The following is a 20,248-nucleotide window of genomic DNA, read 5'->3' on the forward strand; positions in this document are numbered from 1 at the left end:
TGTACATTCTAATCTCAACCTGTTCTGTGTGTGTGTGGTGTTTGAGGGTTCTCCATATGTCCATCAGACAATATAATTTCATAAGAAGTGCTTGTGATGCTAATTGGTAACTACTAAATTCCTGTTATAAAATTGAGTATAGATGTTTGCATAACTGGTATAAATCCAGCATTAATTGCTGCTTTATGCTCTGCTTCCCTGTGGTGCTGTAAAAAAAAACAAAAGTTCAGAAAAGGAATGTAAGTAATTTAGATATTACAGAGACTACAACTAATCTCGTCTATAATATCAAATGGAAATCTTATTTTCATATATTTTAATTTAATTTGATACAAAATAAAGGTCATAGCTTAATCTCGGAAGAATGAGAAAATTGGCTACTGTTATTTTATATTAGTATAGCTTACCTAATAGATTCTAAATCGTATGTACATTATTAGGAATCACACATCTGTGGGATGAATCGAAGTGAATAGGGGGGAGAATGTTCAGGTCATATCCAGCATGCTGCTCCTCACACCAACCTGTTGGCATTTATGTCTTTCACATTTGTATTTATATCATTTTGTTTGAAAGGTAATTTTAATCATAAAACAATCAATTGCCCGTTTCCTATTGATTCAGATGTACACATGGCCAAATCAAATTAATAAAAAAGACAAGTGCATCTGTCTAGTTACTATATGATGATCCAGATCTAATTATGCAATTTTCATTACGCTATACCTTATTAAGTTTATTACATAGAGAATTCAGAGCACCTGCCCTGCACATAGAGATTTCACTTAAAATTCTTTTTGTTGCCGATAGATGGCAGCACCAGCCCTGCATTCCAAAATGGCGGGGAGACGGTTGTCAGTCGAACAGTTGCATAATTAGATCTGGACCACCCTGTATGTCTCTGCCATCCAACAGATAGTGCGTCACAATCATTATAACTGCTTTTATAAGTCCTGTACTAAGTGTTATGTAACAGAGACAAAGCAACCAGACGGACACGCTGCACTGCAAATGTTAACCCTGAGGTCAATGTTGATTACTTAGATTTCAACCCACATTAGATGAGTAGCACAGCCAGCACTTTATAATTTCAGAAGAATGTTAAACCCCCTTTCATACTTGTGTAAGCATAATACTCAGCAACATTAGTTCTCATTAGCTATGATGGTATACTTCCATGCAGTGTCATACAAATTACCATATAATAATGCAAGTTATCTCACTTTTCTTCTGTGTATATCTTTTCAGATGTCAGATTATAGTATTTACATTTAATTTTACCATTTTATTATACAGGTATCATCGCCCTTGAATCTATGGACTGGCACCTAAGGCAGACAACACTGGATGCTCTCTACTATACTGCACCTGAGCCAACTGACCACTGAAACATATGACATCATGAGAAGCCATTAAGTTCAGATTTATTCATTCAGTTTCTAGAAATAATATTCCAATACACACAAATGATAAACATTACATCTTGTACTGAGATCAAGTCATAGTAATTAATACAGTACATGTATAGTAAGTACAGTTGCACGGTCATGGCACTAATTGTGATTACTGTAAGAGTGTGGATGGTGGTATTAACACTTACCTGATTATTTAAAGAGATTGAACTAATTAAACAAAAAAGATGAGAAGTAGTCTACTTGTAATATTTATTATGTCTCACATCTCAGTACATATTATCGTTATAGTTTACATAACATTTTATCCTTAATATGTCCAGGATCCCCATGACCCTGCTCTGGATAAGCAGATTTGGAAAATGGATGATTACATAAAAAAATAAGTAAAAATCAGAATTTAAAAAGCTTTCCATGGTGTCCCCATGTGTTTTCTAGATGGCTAAAAATGAAGACTATACTACCTGTAGATGGTTAACTCATCCAGCATTTTACTTATCATTGCTTCAGTGTCTTCTCAGTCAACATCAGATGAAGTTAAGTGAGAGAGGATGTTGTTCACTAAATTTTTAAAACATGTACTCGCCAGTGGAGTGTAAAGTATATGTCTCTTATTTTTAATTTTACATTTGAAAAAAAAAAAAAGTTGTTTTTTTGTTTTGTTTTTTTTTTTTTGCCAGTTGAAACAGTAGCAGTATTAGCACTTGTTTATTCATAAGAGCATGTAAAAGGTTGATATCCACTAACTGGGTTGTTCTAAAGCTGCCGTTACTTGTCTGTACCTTTACAGTGACTTGCATGATACACTAAGTGCTGTATCTGTATGCAAACTATCTTACTAGCAATAACAGATGATACTTGAATTACTTTGATTTACAATATTGAAATGTTTATTTGAAAAGACATTATTTTAATATACATTGCTGTTCATGTTTCTGTCTGAAATATTTTAGGCTGACAAAGATAATAATAATAGTGAAATATGGTATTTATGCTCTGAATATTTTGTGAAAAATTATTTTACAAATAGGTTTTACATCTTGAAAACCATACAAAGAAAGAGAGTAACTTTACAGGGCTACCTTTTATATAAGAATACGAGGGAGAAAGAGATTTAAGTTGAATCATGTTACCTGCTATTTACATTATATCAAGGGGCACTTTTGTGGACAAAATAATGAAAAAGATTTCTTGAATTTAGTACAGCATTTTACATTATGTTCAATCTTTCAAATTCGGCAGTATAAATTTTATTGAAGATGTGCCAAGTCATTTTATTTTTTAATTGAGAAAAGTGGCAACATTTACAAACCAAATATACTTCTTACATAGGTTAAATTATGTTTCCAAGTAAACATAATAAATGTAAGTTGTAAACATTAATTTTTCATATTTTCTATGCCCAATCCTTAATTGAGGCTCTACCTCAGCCAAAATAAAAAAAAAACATCTTGGTGGAAGTGAGAAAACACAAATATAAGAAAATATATATCTATGGGAATATGTTACATACAGTATGCTTTATATTAATGTAAAATTACAGTTATCATCAGCCTATGGCTACCTCAACACTACTATGTTTTTGCTTAAAAAGATGCAGAGGGAAATTTCTGAACTTGGTCTTCAGAGCCATATATCTCTGAAAAGAGTGACGCAGCATTGCAGCATAGACAGACGGAAATGGAGACTTAAAAACCGAGTCTCTTACCAGGCTTTGATTTGTTTCTGATTATTATGTAGCCCAACCTGTACGAGATCTTGCTCATTACAACATCTCATTCTCTGATTGGTCTTCCTTCATGGAAGAAAAAACACATTCCCACATGGCAGAAATAAAATATTTGTTTTCTATGGAGCTTGTTGCATTGCTTACCTGTATGCATCTAAATTGTGTTTTGTACATTTTAATTGCTGCATACATGCACAAAAGTCAAATAATTTATTACTCGCTACAGTTTTTGCAATAAATCCCCTCGTAGGCAGCATTATCACCCCTTTACCCCTTGCCCAGTGTAGACAAACATCTATGCCATATACTTTTTTGGTCGTTTTAGTGTGGATGTGGACTTGATATGAGAAAATGCTAGTGCAGATGGAGATTGCTTTTGCTCAAAAGTGACATTTTTAAATGAAAATTTAGTAGTTTGGATGTAGCCTATGATCTTACACTGTTGAAATATGATAGATAGATAGATAGATAGATAGATAGATAGATAGATAGATAGATAGATAGATAGATAGATAGATAGATAGATAGATAGATAGATAGATAGATAGATACTTTATTAATCCCAAGGGGAAATCACATACTCCAGAAGCACCTTACTGATATAAAAAATATTAAATTCCATCCATCCATCCATTTTCCAACCCGATGAATCCGAACACAGGGTCACAGGGGTCTGCTGGAGCCAATCCCAGCCAACACAGGGCACAAGGTAGGAACCAATCCCGGGCAGGGTGCCAACCCACCGCAGGACACACACAAACACACCCACACACTAGGGCCAATTTAGAATCACCAATCCACCTAACCTGCATGTCTTTGGACAGTGGGAGGAAACCGGAGCACCCGGAGGAAACCCACGCAGACATGGGGAGAACATGCAAACTCCACGCAGGGAGGACCCGGGAAGCGAACCCGGGTCTCCTAACTGCGAGGCAGCAGTGCTACCACTGCGCCACCGTGCCGCCCTAATATTAAATTAAAGATTGATAATAATGCAGGTAAAAACAGACAATAACTTTATATAATGTTAACATTTACCCCCCGGGTGGAATTGAAGAGTCGCATAGTTTGGGGGAGGAACGATCTTATCAGTCTGTCAGTGGAGCAGGTCAGTGACAGTAGTCTGTCGCTGAAGCTGCTCTTCTGTCTGGAGATGACACTGTTTAGTGGATGCAGTGGATTTTCCATAATTGATAGGAGCCTGCTGAGCGCCCATCACTCTGCCACAGATGTCAAACTGTCCAGCTCCATGCCAACAATACAGCCTGCCTTCTTCACCAGTTTGTCCAGGCGTGAGGCATCTTTCTTCTTAATGCTGCCTCCCCAGCACACCACCGCGTAGAAGAGGGCGCTCTCCACAACCATCTGATAGAACATCTGCAGCATCTTATTGCAGATGTTGAAGGACGCCAGCCTTCTAAGGAAGTATAATCGGCTCTGTCCTTTCTTACACAGAGCATCTGTATTGGCAGTCCAGTCTAATTTATCATCCAGCTGCACTCCCAGGTATTTATAGGTCTGCACACAGTCACCTCTGATGATCACGGGGTCCATGAGGGGTCTGGGCCTCCTAAAATCCACCACCAGCTCCTTGATTTTGCTGGTGTTCAGGTGTAGGTGGTTTGAGTCGCACCATTTAACAAAGTCATTGATTAGGTCCCTATACTCCTCCTCTTCCTGCCCACTCCTGATGCAGCCCACGATAGCAGTGTCATCAGCGAACTTTTGCATGTGGCAGGACTCCGAGTTGTATTGGAAGTCCGATGTATATAGGCTGAACAGGATCGGAGAAAGTACAGTCCCTTGTGGCGCTCCTGTGTTGCTGACCACAATGTCAGACGTGCAGTTCCCAAGACGCACATACTGAGGTTTGTCTTTAAGGTAGTCCACAATCCATGCCACCAGGTATGAATCTACTCCCATCTCTGTCAGCTTGTCCCTAAGGAGCAGAGGTTGGATTGTGTTGAAGGCGCTAGAGAAGTCTAGAAACATAATTCTTACAGCACCACTGCCTCTGTCCAAGTGAGAGAGGGATCGGTGTAGCATATAGATGATGGCATCCTCCGCTCCCACCTTCTCCTGGTATGCGAACTGCAGAGGGTCGAGGGCGTGTTGAACCTGTGGCCTCAGGTGGTGAAGCAGCAGCCTCTCCATGGTCTTCATCACATGTGATGTCAGAGCAACAGGCCGGAAGTCATTCAGCTCACTAGGACGTGATACCTTTTGGGACTGGGGTGATGCAAGATGTTTTCCAAAGCCTCGGGACTCTCCCCTGTTCCAGGCTCAGGTTGAAGATGCGCTGTAGAAGACCCCCCAGCTCCAATGCACAGACCTTCAGCAGTTATGGCGATACTCCATCTGGACCCGCTGCTTTGCTGGCACGAAGTCTCCTCAGCTCTCTGCTCACTTGCACTGTTGTAATTATGGTTGGGGATGTCTCTCCTATGCTGGTATCAGCAGAAGGATGTGTGGAGGGTGCAGTACACCGAGGTGAGAGTGAGAGTGGGTTAGGGTGGTCAAACCTGTTAAAGAAGTTGTTCATTTGGTTTGCTCTCTTCACGTCTCTCTCGATGGTGGTACCCCGCTTCGAGCTGCAGCCAGTGATGATCTTCATCCCATCCCACACTTCCTTCATGCTGTTATTCTGCAACTTCTGCTCCAGCTTTCTCCTGTACTGCTCCTTCACCGCCCTGAGCTGGACTCGGAATTCCTTCTGCACGCACTTGAGCTCATTCTGATCACCGCCTTTAAAAGCCCTTTTCTTCTGGTTCAAAAGGCCCTTGATGTCACTTGTAATCTATGGCTTGTTGTTAGCATAGCAGCGTACAGTTCTTACTGGAACTACAATGTCCATACAGAAGTTGATGCAGTCAGTAGTGCAGTCAACAACTTCCTCAATGTTCTCACTATGCGATCCCTGCAGGATATTCCAGTCTGTAGTTCCAAAACATTCTCTCAGAGCCTTCTCTGCCTCCGGGGTCCACTTCCTGAATGATCGTGTGGTTGTAGGTAGGACCGTCACTTTTGGTTTGTAGTGAGGCTGAAGCAGAAACAGGTTATGATCTGCTTTCCCAAGCGCAGGCAGCGGGGTGGCGCTGTATGTGTTTTTAACGTTTGCATACAGTAAATCAATAGACTTATTATAAACTCTTATATAAATAAGATATAGAAGATATAAACTCTTCTCAATGAAAAGACAAATTACTTCATTTAAACAGTATTAAAATGCTGACCATAGAAGTAAATGTTTAAAAACAGCTGAATTTCAGATTAGGCCACTTTTCTTGTGTGATTTATTATTTTTATTATGTTTTATGCTCGCATCACACAACAATACTAAGCTACAATAGAATCAAACAATTTAGTATCTTAAATCAGTAATATTATCGATTTAGACAGATATTTTTTATATTTTTTTTTAAATTATTCCATTAATTGCTTTCATCAAAATAAAAAAAACTCATCGGGAACGTGTACTTTTTGACTGTTTATGAAGGAAAACTATTAATTTTAAGCCAAATGCAGAGGTAAGATTACCTGCTTCAAGCCACTTCATGCACTACATTCCAACAAGTGTGACCCCACAAACCGAGTCAGGACTTAGACTGTGAAGTAAATACTACATAAAGAAATTTGCTTCAAAGAGGCTTGCATTAAATAACATTAAAATAGCAAATTAATGTAACGTATACTGCTAGATCCCCCTGGTTTCTCTTGAAGTATAAACACACATCTACATACACTCCTAGTTGTTCTAAACATTTCTCTGTGAAAGTTCTTGTTTTGAGTTTGTGCTTAAAGGGATAGATTTTGGTCAGTTCTTGAAACTTGCATTAATTATTACCTCTAAGCTTAAATAAAAACACCTCACTGCCTGCACTTGTTTTATTAAATGAAGTGATGCTACAAAAGAAGATTGAAAATGCCATTTGAGAAATAAGTTATAGGTGCTTTGTAACATGTGGATAGACACCCAGCTGTAATGAATTCTGGGTGTCATATTTATTTTTAGGTTTATTTCTCATATAATATCTTTCTGCCACATTGAAACTCTATTTATAGGCTATATATTTACCAGCTGACCAGCAGGTTAAACATTGTAAAATAAATACATTTTGTAATTTCTACCTTAGTTATTGCCTGTATCTGTTTTAGTGTTTTGGACTAACCAGAATGCTATGATGTAAAACAAAACATATATATCAATATATAATCTGCAGTCTTCTGGAAAAGGGCATCTCATCTGTTTCTACTTGACAGCATTTTTATTCTGTTTATTTAGAACTGTGCATCAGACTGTGTAAATGGTGAAAAGCTCCAAGCTTTCTATTTTGAAAATTGATTTTGAAAAATATTATGATTTATTAAGATATTGTTATTAGGCAATGCATGTGAGATTTTTTAATGTTGCTTGTTAAATAATTCTCAACATTTTCATCTACACAATTTCAGTTAAAAGGAAGTTTTAACCTTATAGCTATGAAATCTGAAATGTTTCCTTTTGGACATTTTTATTGTAGCTTGACCCTAAGTCACATTCATTTTGTTTGTCTTATAGTTCTTAAAAATACAATATTCAATTACTCTCCCTAAACATATTTACAGTGTTATTAAGAAACAGGATGTGTTTTGCCTTTTGATTATTGAGAAGCAACTGTAAGTTAAGCTGTTAATTGTTGTTTAAAACTACTACATTTTGATGATTCAGTTTAAAAATGAAATGGGTGCAGAGTTCTCTGGCAGCAGTGTTTCATCTATTTTGTCATTTATGCTGTAATTAATATAATATGTTAAAGCACATAATCTTTGATGTAGGATATATAATGTTAACAGTACTCTGTATATGGCTTACATATACAGATATATATTCTGTACAAACTGTAAATAAATTTTAAAGTAAAATTTCGTATTGTCCCTGTTACCATGCTAAATATTCTTTTAAGGACATGCAATACTTTGTAATTTAATATTATTTTACATAAAAATGCTTAAAAGTGTACTTTGATATGTTTTGAAAATAAATAATCCTTAATTTTTTGTATAATTTATATATAAATATATATTTATTCTGCCTTTATTTTGTCAAATATTTTAAATTTTTAATTTCAAATGTAATTTTGACTTTGATATTTGCCATAATATACTATATGTGTGCCTCAAGTTCACAGGACCCAAAGAGGGCTTCATCTGATGAAGAGACATGTCTCAGTCATCTACTTACAAAAAATAAAATACCTGAGTAAGAAATTCACCCTTTAAGATAGCTGGATTTCCCCAGCAGAAATGTCAGACTACACATTCATAAGTCCATGTCAGATGGGCATTGTGTCTGCATATTTAGGAATGCAATTAATTAACACTGATACTTGAATGAGAGATGACAAGTGGAAAAACTCACACTAGAAAGACATCTGTGTGTTTCTTAAAATGACAAGATAAGCAAAGTAAGGAGGAAGTTTCATTTAAAAACAAAACAATGACAATTATAGCATACCTTTACGTAATAAGATATTTACATTCTGAAAAAGAGAACTGTCGTTTTGTGTCCAGAAAAGGCCATAGTTTTCTAGTGTGCTTTTCTCAGCTGAACTAGCTCTGATATTGTGTTCTGCTTTCCTAAACATTCATTTTCATTTTAGACATAACTAATTCTATCTCACAAAGCTGATAATATATGTTCTGTCTAAAATCAATTTTTTGCCTTTTCCCGCTCTGTTTCTCTATATGGATTTTCATGGTCTATCTTTATATTTGTCTGTTTCTCACTTTCACTTCCTTATTTATTCAGCTTTCCTTTCTTCATGACACTTGGAAATGGATGTTTATAACACACAATGTACAGATTTATCAACTAATGTACACAAAGTTTTAATCTCTAATGTTTAGCAAAATGAAATTTGAATGAGGAGGCAGTATTTTCAATCCAAAAAAATTACAAGCATTAACTAAATAATAGTTTAATGTTTTTGGTCAAAATACTGAGATGTACTTGTATTGAATTTGCGGCATTTAAATATTAGATAAATGTGAACTGCAGAAGAACATACAAAAGAGGACTTATTTTGTAATTCCTTTTTTGTTTAATGTTCATTTTAAGAAATAAATGTTTTTAGAATGTTTTATGGATTATGGCATTTTTGTGTTTTGCATCATTGAACAATAAAGTTACAAAATTTGCTTACACTGACTTGTTCCTAAAACAAATTTTCTGCTTTCCTGGAAGAAGCTACTGCATAGGCAGAATGAAAACAATATAATAAAGTAAGATTTTATAATAAATGTGAAATTCTCTGCTTATAGTCCAGTGATCATGATGACCTTTCACATTGAGTGGAAGACAGGAACCAAACAATGTCCCACTATTCTGAGATCTGCTTAACACAAATTAGGATTGAAAAGGCTGGTGCCTATCCTAGTGGTACTGGGCACAGTGCCAAACCATGGCATGGCCCACTTCCATGCACACCCAGACTCTCACTTCAACTTGGATGGGATATAATTTGTCCAACACAGGACGTATATACCCAAGCTTCAGTAAAATGACTGGAGCCATCCTCAATGAATGTTTTTTTCAATAGCCAATGCATCTTTAAATAAAAATGGCATATCTTTGAAAAAGAGCCTAAATTGGACAAGGTGAGCTTCACAATGTTAAATAATGAAATGGCACTGTTATCTACATAATGGCTGTAGACGTTCATGAGTTGTCAATAGTGAGGAAGGCCTGCCATCTTGTGGCTATTTTGCACTAATGTCAATGTGCAAGTGTGAACTGGAAATAACTGTCAGGGCCTTTAATTATCCAAATGTCTGCCAAAGAATTTTTACAATTTCAAACCGCTTTGTCCCCAGATGCTATTTCATAAACCCTGTAATTAAAGGCAAAAACAGAGCAAATGATTCAGTGTACCACACTGACCTTGAACAGTTGTTTATATTTAAATCAATGAAAAAAGTTAAATCTGCAATTTACTTGAAGTACATCAAGCTATGTCCATCTCTTTTGCATATCATTGTATATTAGAGAACAATGAAGATAAGCAGAGGCACACTGAGTATCATAGTTAAACAAAAGATGCTGCAAACAACCAGAGGAAGATATTTTCTACTTCAGGAGTCGTATGTGCTTCTTCAAATGATGGAGGAGTGGGCAGTGCAAGAAGAGAATATACTGTACTGTATGTGATATTTGTATTCAGATCATTGTGGACACATCAAAGAGAATACATTTAAGTGCTAACTTGTATTATTGAAAGCATAATGTTTCATTCATTGTAAGCAAACAATGGTTTCCTGGCATTTTAATAAAATGCAGCCTTTACTGATTATTTTAATATATGTACATAACACATATATAATCATAGAATTACCTGTATCAAATAAAGAAGTTGGGCTTTCATATTGAAGAAATGTGTGTTGTGTTACCATGATAATATAGTTGATCATTACACTGGTACAGTATGCACTAATGCATTCAATTTAAAATGTGCAGACATCAAATATCTGATGGGATGGTATAGTGTAAATGCTTCGTTTTAACAGTGCTTGGACCAGGGCTTAGCTGTGTCATGTTTATTCCCTGTCCTTATATCAGTGTTACAGATATGCTGTTAAGGTTGACTGACACAGAATATGTATTGCACTCTTAGAGGAACATGAATCGGGAGAAGTTCCACTTCCTTAGGTCCCTGAATTGGAAAAGCATTCTTTAAAAATAAATGATTGAGTAGACGTTTACTTAGGCACTAACAGAATAGTGACCTAGTTATATGTGCATGTATGAAATTCACTATCCTCTATACACATGTCAATACTACTACAGAACTGTTGGGAATGAGACTAGTGAGGTGGGAAGAACTGCAGGTACCAGTTTAAGTCATTTGAGAGAGAGTCTGTCTATTGCATGTAAGTTGTGTAATGCCATTCTGTGCAGTGTAAGAGATTTGTTTTTAATGAAGTAAATGTTAAGACAGCACATTACTCATACCAATTGTGTTTGACAATGTTGACGGCAATGAAGTGGAAATTCAGGCAGTCCCAACAAACTGAACAATAAAGATTTGAATACTGTAGAGTAAAACAAGTCCTCTGAATCTTCATGAGCGAGTTCAAAAATAAAAGGTCACTTGATTTTATTTACCACACCATTCTCAACCCTGCCTAAACCAATTCATGGTAACAGGATGTTCAGAGCCCTTCTGAGCAGCAATGGGCACAACTCCATCGTAGGGCCCACTAATGCATACACTCGCACAAAGACACTTTAGATATGCCACTTCAACTAACCTGCACATCTTTGAAGACCGGAGCAAGGAACCTGCAAACAACACGCAGATAATGACCAGATGTGGGATTTGAACCTAGGGTGCTTCACACAGTGCAACTGTAATCCCCAAATGCCATTTAAAAATACTTATTCAGGTTTAAAATGAAAAAGATATACTTTTATTAATACCCAAGGGGAAATTCACATACTCCAGCAGCAGCATACTGATAAAAACAATATTAAAGAGTGAAAAAAAAATGCAGTGCAAGTTAAAAAAATGCAAGGTGGAGAGTGCGAGGCAGATATAACAGTCAATAACTTTGTATAATGTTAACGTTTACCCCCCGTGGAATTGAAGAGTCACATAGTGTTGGGGAGGAACGATCTCAGTCTGTCAGTGGAGCAGGACATTGATTGCAGTCTGTTGCTGAAGCTGCTCCTCTGTCTGGAAATGATACTGTTTAATAGATGCAGTGTATTCTCCATGATTGACAGGTGCCTGCTCAGCGTCCGTCGCTCCACCACAGATGTCAAACTGTCCAGCTCTGTGCCTACAGTGGAGCCTGCCTTCCTCACCAGTTTGTCCAGGCGTGAGGCATCCCTCTTCTTTATGCTGCCTCCCCAGCACACCACTGTGTAGAAGAGGGCATTCGCCACAACTGTCTGATTGAACATCTGCAGCATCTTATTGCAGATGTTGAAGGACGCCAGCCTTCTAAGGAAGTATATGATTAATAATACATTAATAATCTATAGAAATGGATTCATTTACAGTAGCCGAAAAACAATCTAAAAATACCAAATGTAAAGCATTGTGCTGCCTTTTATATACTAGGGGGGCTGAGCCCCAGTTGCTGCCAAAATCAAGAAATTCTATAAATATGTAAAAGAAAAATTAATTTTTAACTGAATAAAAATCATGAAATGAGAATAAAGTATTTACTCTATTACCATTTGGAGTATTCGCGTTAAGCTGAGGTCCACTATGCTCGATGAGTATTTATAAGAGACTAAATAAACGATCCATTCGTTTTAATGGACATTCTTATAAACTTTTATTTAAAAATGACTCATTTAAATAACAGGAAAAATCACGCGTAAACTGACTGGACCTTCTTGATATTTTAGTTTATCATTTAAAAACGAAAGATGTATAAAAACTAAACTTGACGTAAGGCCTCACACATTTTCATGGCAGGGTCCCCCAAACCCACCCCCCATTCCCGATTACATACGCACTCTTCTGCCTGGCAAAACTGGCAGCACCCAGCGTGAAAAGCATTGCTACTGCTTCTGTGGTCTACTTTTCTTTTTCAGATTCACATCTATGATGCAGGTTTTATCAAATACACCGAAATGAAACTGCATATAGTTTACAAATTTAATTCACTTGATTGTAATCATTCTGTAACAATATAATGGTGCACGAATGGCCAAACCTTTCCAGCTATCATAGCTACTTTAGGTTTGTTAGAAGACCTCGCAAATGGAAGAATTAGAAGAGACTGTATTTATAGATGATGACAACTGGCTTCTAAGTCAATTTCGATTTCCAAGAACTGTCCTCTTGGAGCTGTGTGCTGAACTGGCGCCGGCTTTACAAAGGCAGACTTTCAGGAATTGTGCTCTACCTGCTCCTTTACAAGTCCTGTCCATTCTCGGGTGTTTAGCCACAGGAGCTTTTCTATTTGAACTTGCTGATCGATCAGGTATTTCACAATCATCACTGAGTCGCACCATTTCAGCTGAATAGAATGGCATCTGCTTGTCATCCAGATATATAAGATTCCCTTAAACTATGGTTGAACTGGCAAACATAAAAGCGCAATTCGGAGAAACATCCAGTTTTCCAAATGTAATCAGAATGGTCAAATGCGTGCATATTGCAATGCTATTGCAATGACACAGGACAAGTTACATCAGCCAGGAATGAATCACCAAAAGAATGAGCTAGCATTACATCATATATAGCTGGAGAACCTATGAAAACTGCAACTCCGCACAGTCGCAGGGGCCTTTTCCAACTAGTGCAGCAAAAGGCAAGCAGTCCTTTTAAGGATAGCGAGTCACCTCAAAGTAAAGAGCAGAAAATTGGTCCATTGTGATGCTTGGTGCTGTTGCTATGCTATAAAGGTGCATTCAGAGTATGATTTTCTTTATGTAAATAGAAAGCATTTCCACTCTATTAATGTGCTGCTCTATAGTGCACAGAAAGTGTGTTGCATTGTTCAGGCATGTACTTGAAGAGATGCCGTATGATTAACCTGACCCACCAAATGATCACACAGCATTACAGCTTCATTTGAATATAATTAGCAAAATGTAAAAATATGTAATTGGGGCCTGATTCAAGTTAATTAAAACTAAGGCAAAAGAAGTTAATTAGCTGCAAAACTGGTCACTAAATAAGAAGATAGTTAGAATGAAAACCTGCAGCCACTGTGGCCCACCAGGACGGGAGTTCAACACCTCTGTTTTAGCAGTTTTTTATTATTTATTATTTCCCCCACATTATGATAAAACATGAAGAAATGTAAATGTCTTTCTAATAAAGTCCATCTATCCTGACCCATTTCAATTGTACAAGGAGCCAAAATCAGAAGGCTCCAAGTCAGGAGCCAACACTGGTAGAAATGCCAGTCCACCAGAGTATACACTTATTCATACTGACCAATTTAGATTTGAAAGTTTGTGTATCCTGAATATCTCTTAGATGGGTGTAAATATATATATCCACCCCACCCATGTTGTGCTCCTGCTTACACCAGTTCCAGGTCAAAGAGTGCCAAAACTTAAGCCAAACCGGAATTCAAAGAGCATGCACACACAGACCCACTGGGGCAATCTGTAGTTACCACTCATCTTAACCTGCGCCTAATCCCAGGGGCACATTACATGACTTCTTGTTGGAGGGGTTGATACACTTGATGACTACAATTGCTGGATTTTGTCAACTTGATGATGTCACGTTGAAGGTGGTAACAAATTATATGATTTTTCAGCAGTTATAAGTTTCCAAGGTAGCACAAACTTTCCACATGCTTGCTGGTGATGCTGTTGCCTGTATGAATGCTTTCCGGGTATGGCAACTTCTGTTGCAATCACAGTTTTTTTCTTTTTCTATTCTGCCATGGTATGACAAACATAAGACACCAGACAGACAAGGCTCAATTCTGTTCATTTGGGCTAAACATCCACTTCCCTTCTTTCTTGCATCTGCAATGCACTTTGGAGTGAACATGCATTGGTTGTCCGTTCTCACACACACAAAAGCCCACCCATACGCATCCACTTCCAAAAGCTGGGACAGGTATGTATGTAAAATAAAAAAACTCTTTGAGATATTAAAGTAAAAATACAAGAAATGTAATGTTTTCCCTCAAGTCAAGTTGGGGAGCATGCACTGGTACAGTGCGTTGCCGCACCCACTACATGACGAAAAAGTTGGCAACCCCCAGGCAGACACGTGGTCCAGTCCCACCCTCCGGAAATGACCTTCTATCTGCCGCAGCCAGGTGTTACGTGGGCGACCCCTAGGTCTGGTCCACCCACTCGGGTCCCCAACAATAGAGGATCTTACGAGCTGGATCACCCTCTGGGAATCGTGCCACATGGCCGTATTGCCGTAACTGACGCGCCCTCACACTGCAGGTAATGTGCCTCATTCGGGACTCCATGAGCAACCGCTCATTAAACACAAAGTCAAGCCAACAGTACCCAAGGATTTTCCAGAGAGACACAGTAACAGAGGAGTTCAGTCTTCACCTCAGGTCACTGGATAGCGTCCATGTCTCGCAACCATATAGCAAGACAGGAAGCATCAGGACTCTAAAGACTTGGACCTTCATCCTTTTGCATAGATATCGGGAGTGCCACACACCCCTTTCCAGTGATCTCATGACCCCCCATGCTCTCCCAATCTGTCTATTGACTTCATAGGAAGAGTCACCAGAGACATGAATGTCACTGCCAAGGTAAGTAAACCTCTTGACAAGGTTGACACTCTCCCCGCAAACAGACACACTGCTGATGGCTGTGCCTAAGAGGTCATTAAAGGCCTGGACCTTGGTTTTTATCTGGGATACTCGCAAGCCCAGACACTCAGACTCCTCGCTCAGTCTCTCGAGCGCTCTGATCAGAGCCTCCATTGACTCTGCGAAGATCACAGCATCATCAGCAAAGTCAAGATCAGTGAATCTTTCTTCACCAACAGATGCCCCACAGCCACTTTGAACAGAGTAGGAGCAAGAACACACCCCTGATGAACCCCAGAATCAACTGGGAAAAACACAGGGGTTCTGCCTCCAATCTGCACAGCACTCACAGTACCAGTGTACAGGTCGGCCATGATATCCAGCAACCTTGAGGGGATCCCGCGAACCCTTAGGATGTCCCACAGGGCATCTCGATCAACTGAGTCGAACGCTTTACGAAAATCAACAAAGGCTGCAAAGAAACTTTTTGCAAAAATTGCACTTTGCAGTTTCTTTGCAGCCTTTTCCCATATCACCTTAATTGTTTTTTGCAAATACATGCTCATTATTAATTTGGTGCCTGTAACATGTTCCAAAAAATTTGGATTGGGTCATCTCTACCACTGTGTTGTATTGCCTTTTCTTTAATAACGGTAATCATTTGGGAACTGAGGACACCCATTTTTTTTTTTTTTTTGAAAGCACTTTATGATGGAAGTCCTTGGCTACTCAACTGTCTTGACTCTTCATTGAGGTCAATTTTTGTTTAGTTGTGCACCTCATGTTTTTAATTAGAAACAAGTCTGGTTGAAATTAACTAGGACATTCCTGAAAAAGGTGTTGTCTAGAAGGTACATTGTGTTGTTCTAGGAATGTCTCCATATTCTTCAACATTAATAGTGCCTTCACAGATGTGCAAGTTATCCATGTCATGAATGATGCTGGCTTTGGAACTGAACATTGGCCTAGAGAACATGACGTCTATTTTTTCATGAACAAGTTAAAAGGTTGACAGCGCAGATTACAGCACACATTTTCAGTGGGCTTCAGTGAAGTGGATGGTGTTTCTGGATATTACCGACATATTGTTTCTGCTGTGCATAGTTATTTTTAACTTGCATTCCTGGATGCAGTGGCAAATGCAGTTTAATTACAACATTTTTCCAAACTATTCCCAAACCCATGTGGTTATAACCATCACGGCATGTCATTTTTAATGTGGTGTTGTCTGAAGCATCAGAGATCACTGTCATTCAGTATCTGGCTTTCAAGCTTCTTCTTTACACATTGAGGTTTATATGGATTCCTTGAAATTGTTAATAATATGCTCTGTAGTCTGTGAAATCCCTAAATTCCTGGCAATTGTGTGTTGATAAAGTTGTTTTTGAACCACTGGATTTATTCAATCACACATTTTTTCACAAAGTAGCAAATTTTGGAAACTTTTGTGGATACTCCTTTTATATCCAAGCATGATCCCATCACCTGTTGACATTTCCTAAACATTCCACAACTGTCCTAGTCTTATATTACTCTGTCACAATTTTTTGTAATATATTGTAAGCACCAAATTTGGAATGAGCACACATTGTCTCAAGAAACGCTCCTTTATACCAATGGCAATGTGTCTTTATAATGCTTCACTGTGACTGTGACCGCTCCTTATGGTCTTTAGCCAAGTCAGAAATGTTCTTATTTTTAGTAATCGTGGTGTGTATATGAGGGAGCTGTTGTTGTTTGTTATATTCATTCATTTTCCTACCCCATTTATCCTAAGCAGGGTCATGGGGAAGCTGGAGCCTATCCCAACAAGCACTGGGCTTGAGGCAGGAACAAAACCTGGAAAGGGGATCAGTACATTGCATAGTGAAAACACACACACTATGGCCAATTTAACAATGCCAGTTCATCTAACCTGTATGTCTTTGGACTGTGGGAGAAAACCGGAGCATGTGGAGGAAACGTGAACACGGGGAATTACTGGGATGTGACCTCTGGTCTCCGTTTTGCAAGGCAGCAGTGCTACCATTGTGCCGCCTTGTTGTTTGTTATATTTGTTTTCCATGTATGTATTGAGCTTCTCTAAAAGATTAACTTCACCCTTAGGACAAATAAAGTTCTATCTACAAAAAGTTAAAACGTTTATTGTTTTGTTTACATACAGCATATTGTACATAGTAACAAAACAAAATAAACACTAAAGCTGGCATGGAAAAACAGTTCATGTTATTTTACCGTTTTGATTTAATGCAGGTCAAAGGGGATTTAAAAAATAGTGATTTCTGCTTTTTTAATCATTTTATTTACTATCCCAACTGTTTGAAAACTGAGGCTTAAGATTAGGAACATATTTATACAATGCAACTTGTCACAAACTTAACAAACAGCCATAGCAAGGTTTGGGGCAGCCACCCATATGTTATTTCCTGGCTGCAAATTTGAATAAATTGATGTACTAAAGTGTACTGATCAGAGTCCTGAACAGAACTGAGAGGATAGAGGAAAGGTGGCAGCTTTTAAAGGCCAGTATAGGAAGTGACCTCAAAGGGCCCAGAACCGGAAGGGTCTTCACCCATAGGCTCAGTCCCAGAAGTGACATCAGAGGAGCTGGAACCAGAACTGATGCCATCAGGGTGAGGCGGAATTTCCTGTGAATGGTCTGCAGAAAAGCGAGAAATCTTCTGGTCTGGTTCGGAATTACTCTCATTCAAGCCCTTTAGCTGCCTCCCATGTGCACGTGTGTGAGAAACTAAAGTCAAAAAGTGTAAATTATTTGTCATGTGGGGCATACTGATGGCTACATTTATACTATTCTGGCAAGAAATCACAATCCATCAGCAGATCCAAATGGAGCATGGAGTTTCTGTGCACCACTTTAACTCTGTGAATGGGTTTGATTTTAATTGATCATATTTTATTTTTTTGTGCTAATCTCTTGAAGTAACCTGTGCACACAACTTGAATTAATGTCGGCATTGAAGGTGTCAGTCTGGATTTATTTAAATACTAGACATTAAGCCCGTTACAATAACGGGTGCTAGAACAGTAGTGCATAAACATTAGTAGGAACAGTCTATATTAAATGGCAAGGGACCGACTGTTTTCTGTTACAGTAATCCTGGCTTGTATGTGGCTGTAATATGCGTCACTGTATTGTGTGCCTTTAATTTTCTCTCGCAGTAATACGTCTCTCCAGCAAGTACTGTGCAGTTCCCCAGCAAGTATTTTAACCTGTGATGGCGTGCAGCTGATTATTGTATGTGTGGCGTCTCCCCAGCAACGGATTTTATGTGCGCGAAAATAAATGTACTTTTAAAAGTCATCCTATTGTAATATCATGAAAATTTAGGAAAACCCTTTCAACGACTGACACTTTACCGGGCCAAGTTTGTTAATCGCAAATCTGACATCCTCAGAGTGAACACTTGCACAACAAACACTAATCCCACCTCTTTGGGGAAGCTGGTCTCCGAGTCTCAGAACCCGATTGGATTTTCCGTGCGTTATGTTTTAGGTCTTACCTACCTCATTTACCGAAATCCGATTGGATCGGCCGCGCGATATTTTATTGGTCCCGCCCTCTCTGTCTTGTGTGATGCGTCAGGCGGCCTTTGAAGCATCGCACCGTGCCCCGCGCATGCGCACTTCACCTGAAGACACACACACACAGACACATGGACGCACAGGGGTTTTATTAAAGAGGATAAGGTGGATTTCTTTAAATACAATTTTAGCACTAATGTTGAACTTTCCTATTTATACAGTATATTGCCCCCAGCATTTGTAATATTTTACTGGCTTAAATACAACTTAATGTATTCACTTAGTATGTTTTCACCAAAGGAGATCCAATTGATTTCCCTGTCTAGCTTTGTTCCATTATTTGAGAAATGTAATAAAATCATTTCATTCTTTATATGTCATTTAAAATTATAATTGCATAATACTTTTTTGTTTATTAAAATTCCATTGATTTTGCACTTAGTGTTTGCCTCTAAAATTGAAGACATCACTTTTATGAACTTCTTTTCCTCTGGTTGCAAGATGTTGCACCAAGTGCTGGAGGGAAACCAGTGTTAGACAGGAGGCCTCGGTCAAGTGAAGGACTGGACACATTCAAGCACACATAAAGTTCATGCAACTTTGTACACCAGGAATTTCTTTCTTTTGTGGATGTACCAAGATAACTTTAATCCAACATGAGTTCTTCTAGAATTTCATGTTAAACTCTGGGGTGTTCCAACTTACTACATTAATAGGCAAATGCATATTACTGTACATTTAGTTCGGGCATAGTATTATCAGGTCTTAACTAAAAACATATCAACTAAATGATATATTTTTACTGCAATTTTTTGTCATTTTAAAATGCAATTCTAAAGTGCATTATTGCATTTAAATTCATGTACATGCCACAAAGCATGGCATAAATAAAAGCAAACGTATTGTATTTCATTTAGAGGCGACTCCATATGTAATGCATTTTGATTCATGACCACTCACTGATCATACCAAAACTGAATGTAATTAAATGACCAATCAGCAACAAAAGGTGAGACAAGGGGCATCAACAGTTGTGGTAAATTCGACTTCTAAACATTTCTGTGTTCTGACGATAAGCACAAGTTTCGTCAATGTGGAGTGATTAACAGAAATGTGATAAGTATGTTTTAGGTCTTGATGAAAAAGTTTACTTTTATGTTAAGCTGCTGCCTCGCAGTTAGGAGACCTGGGTTCACTTCCTGGGTCCTCTCTGCATGGAGTTTGCATGTTCTCCCAGTGTCTGCGTGGGTTTCCTCCCAGAGTCCAAACACATGCAGGTTAGGTGCATTAGCGATCCTAAATTGTCCCTAGTGTGTGCTTGGTG

At 38.2% G+C, this 20,248-nt stretch overlaps 1 protein-coding gene across 5 annotated transcripts in view; it reads left to right on the plus strand.

Moving 5' to 3' along the window:
• The window catches only part of phactr2 (phosphatase and actin regulator 2), a 374,544-nt gene extending 366,793 nt beyond the window's left edge, over positions 1 to 7,751 (plus strand). For all 5 annotated transcript variants that reach the window (XM_028797302.2, XM_051924262.1, XM_051924261.1 and 2 more), the window contains one exon: positions 1,297 to 7,751. In XM_028797302.2, the coding sequence (XP_028653135.2) occupies positions 1,297 to 1,312 (16 nt within the window). In that variant the 3' untranslated portion in view covers positions 1,313 to 7,751. The remainder of the gene's footprint in view (positions 1 to 1,296) is intronic.
• Positions 7,752 to 20,248: the final 12,497 nt, after the last annotated feature.

This window comes from Erpetoichthys calabaricus, chromosome 3 (genome assembly GCF_900747795.2).
Source record: "Erpetoichthys calabaricus chromosome 3, fErpCal1.3, whole genome shotgun sequence".
NCBI lineage: Eukaryota > Metazoa > Chordata > Cladistia > Polypteriformes > Polypteridae > Erpetoichthys > Erpetoichthys calabaricus.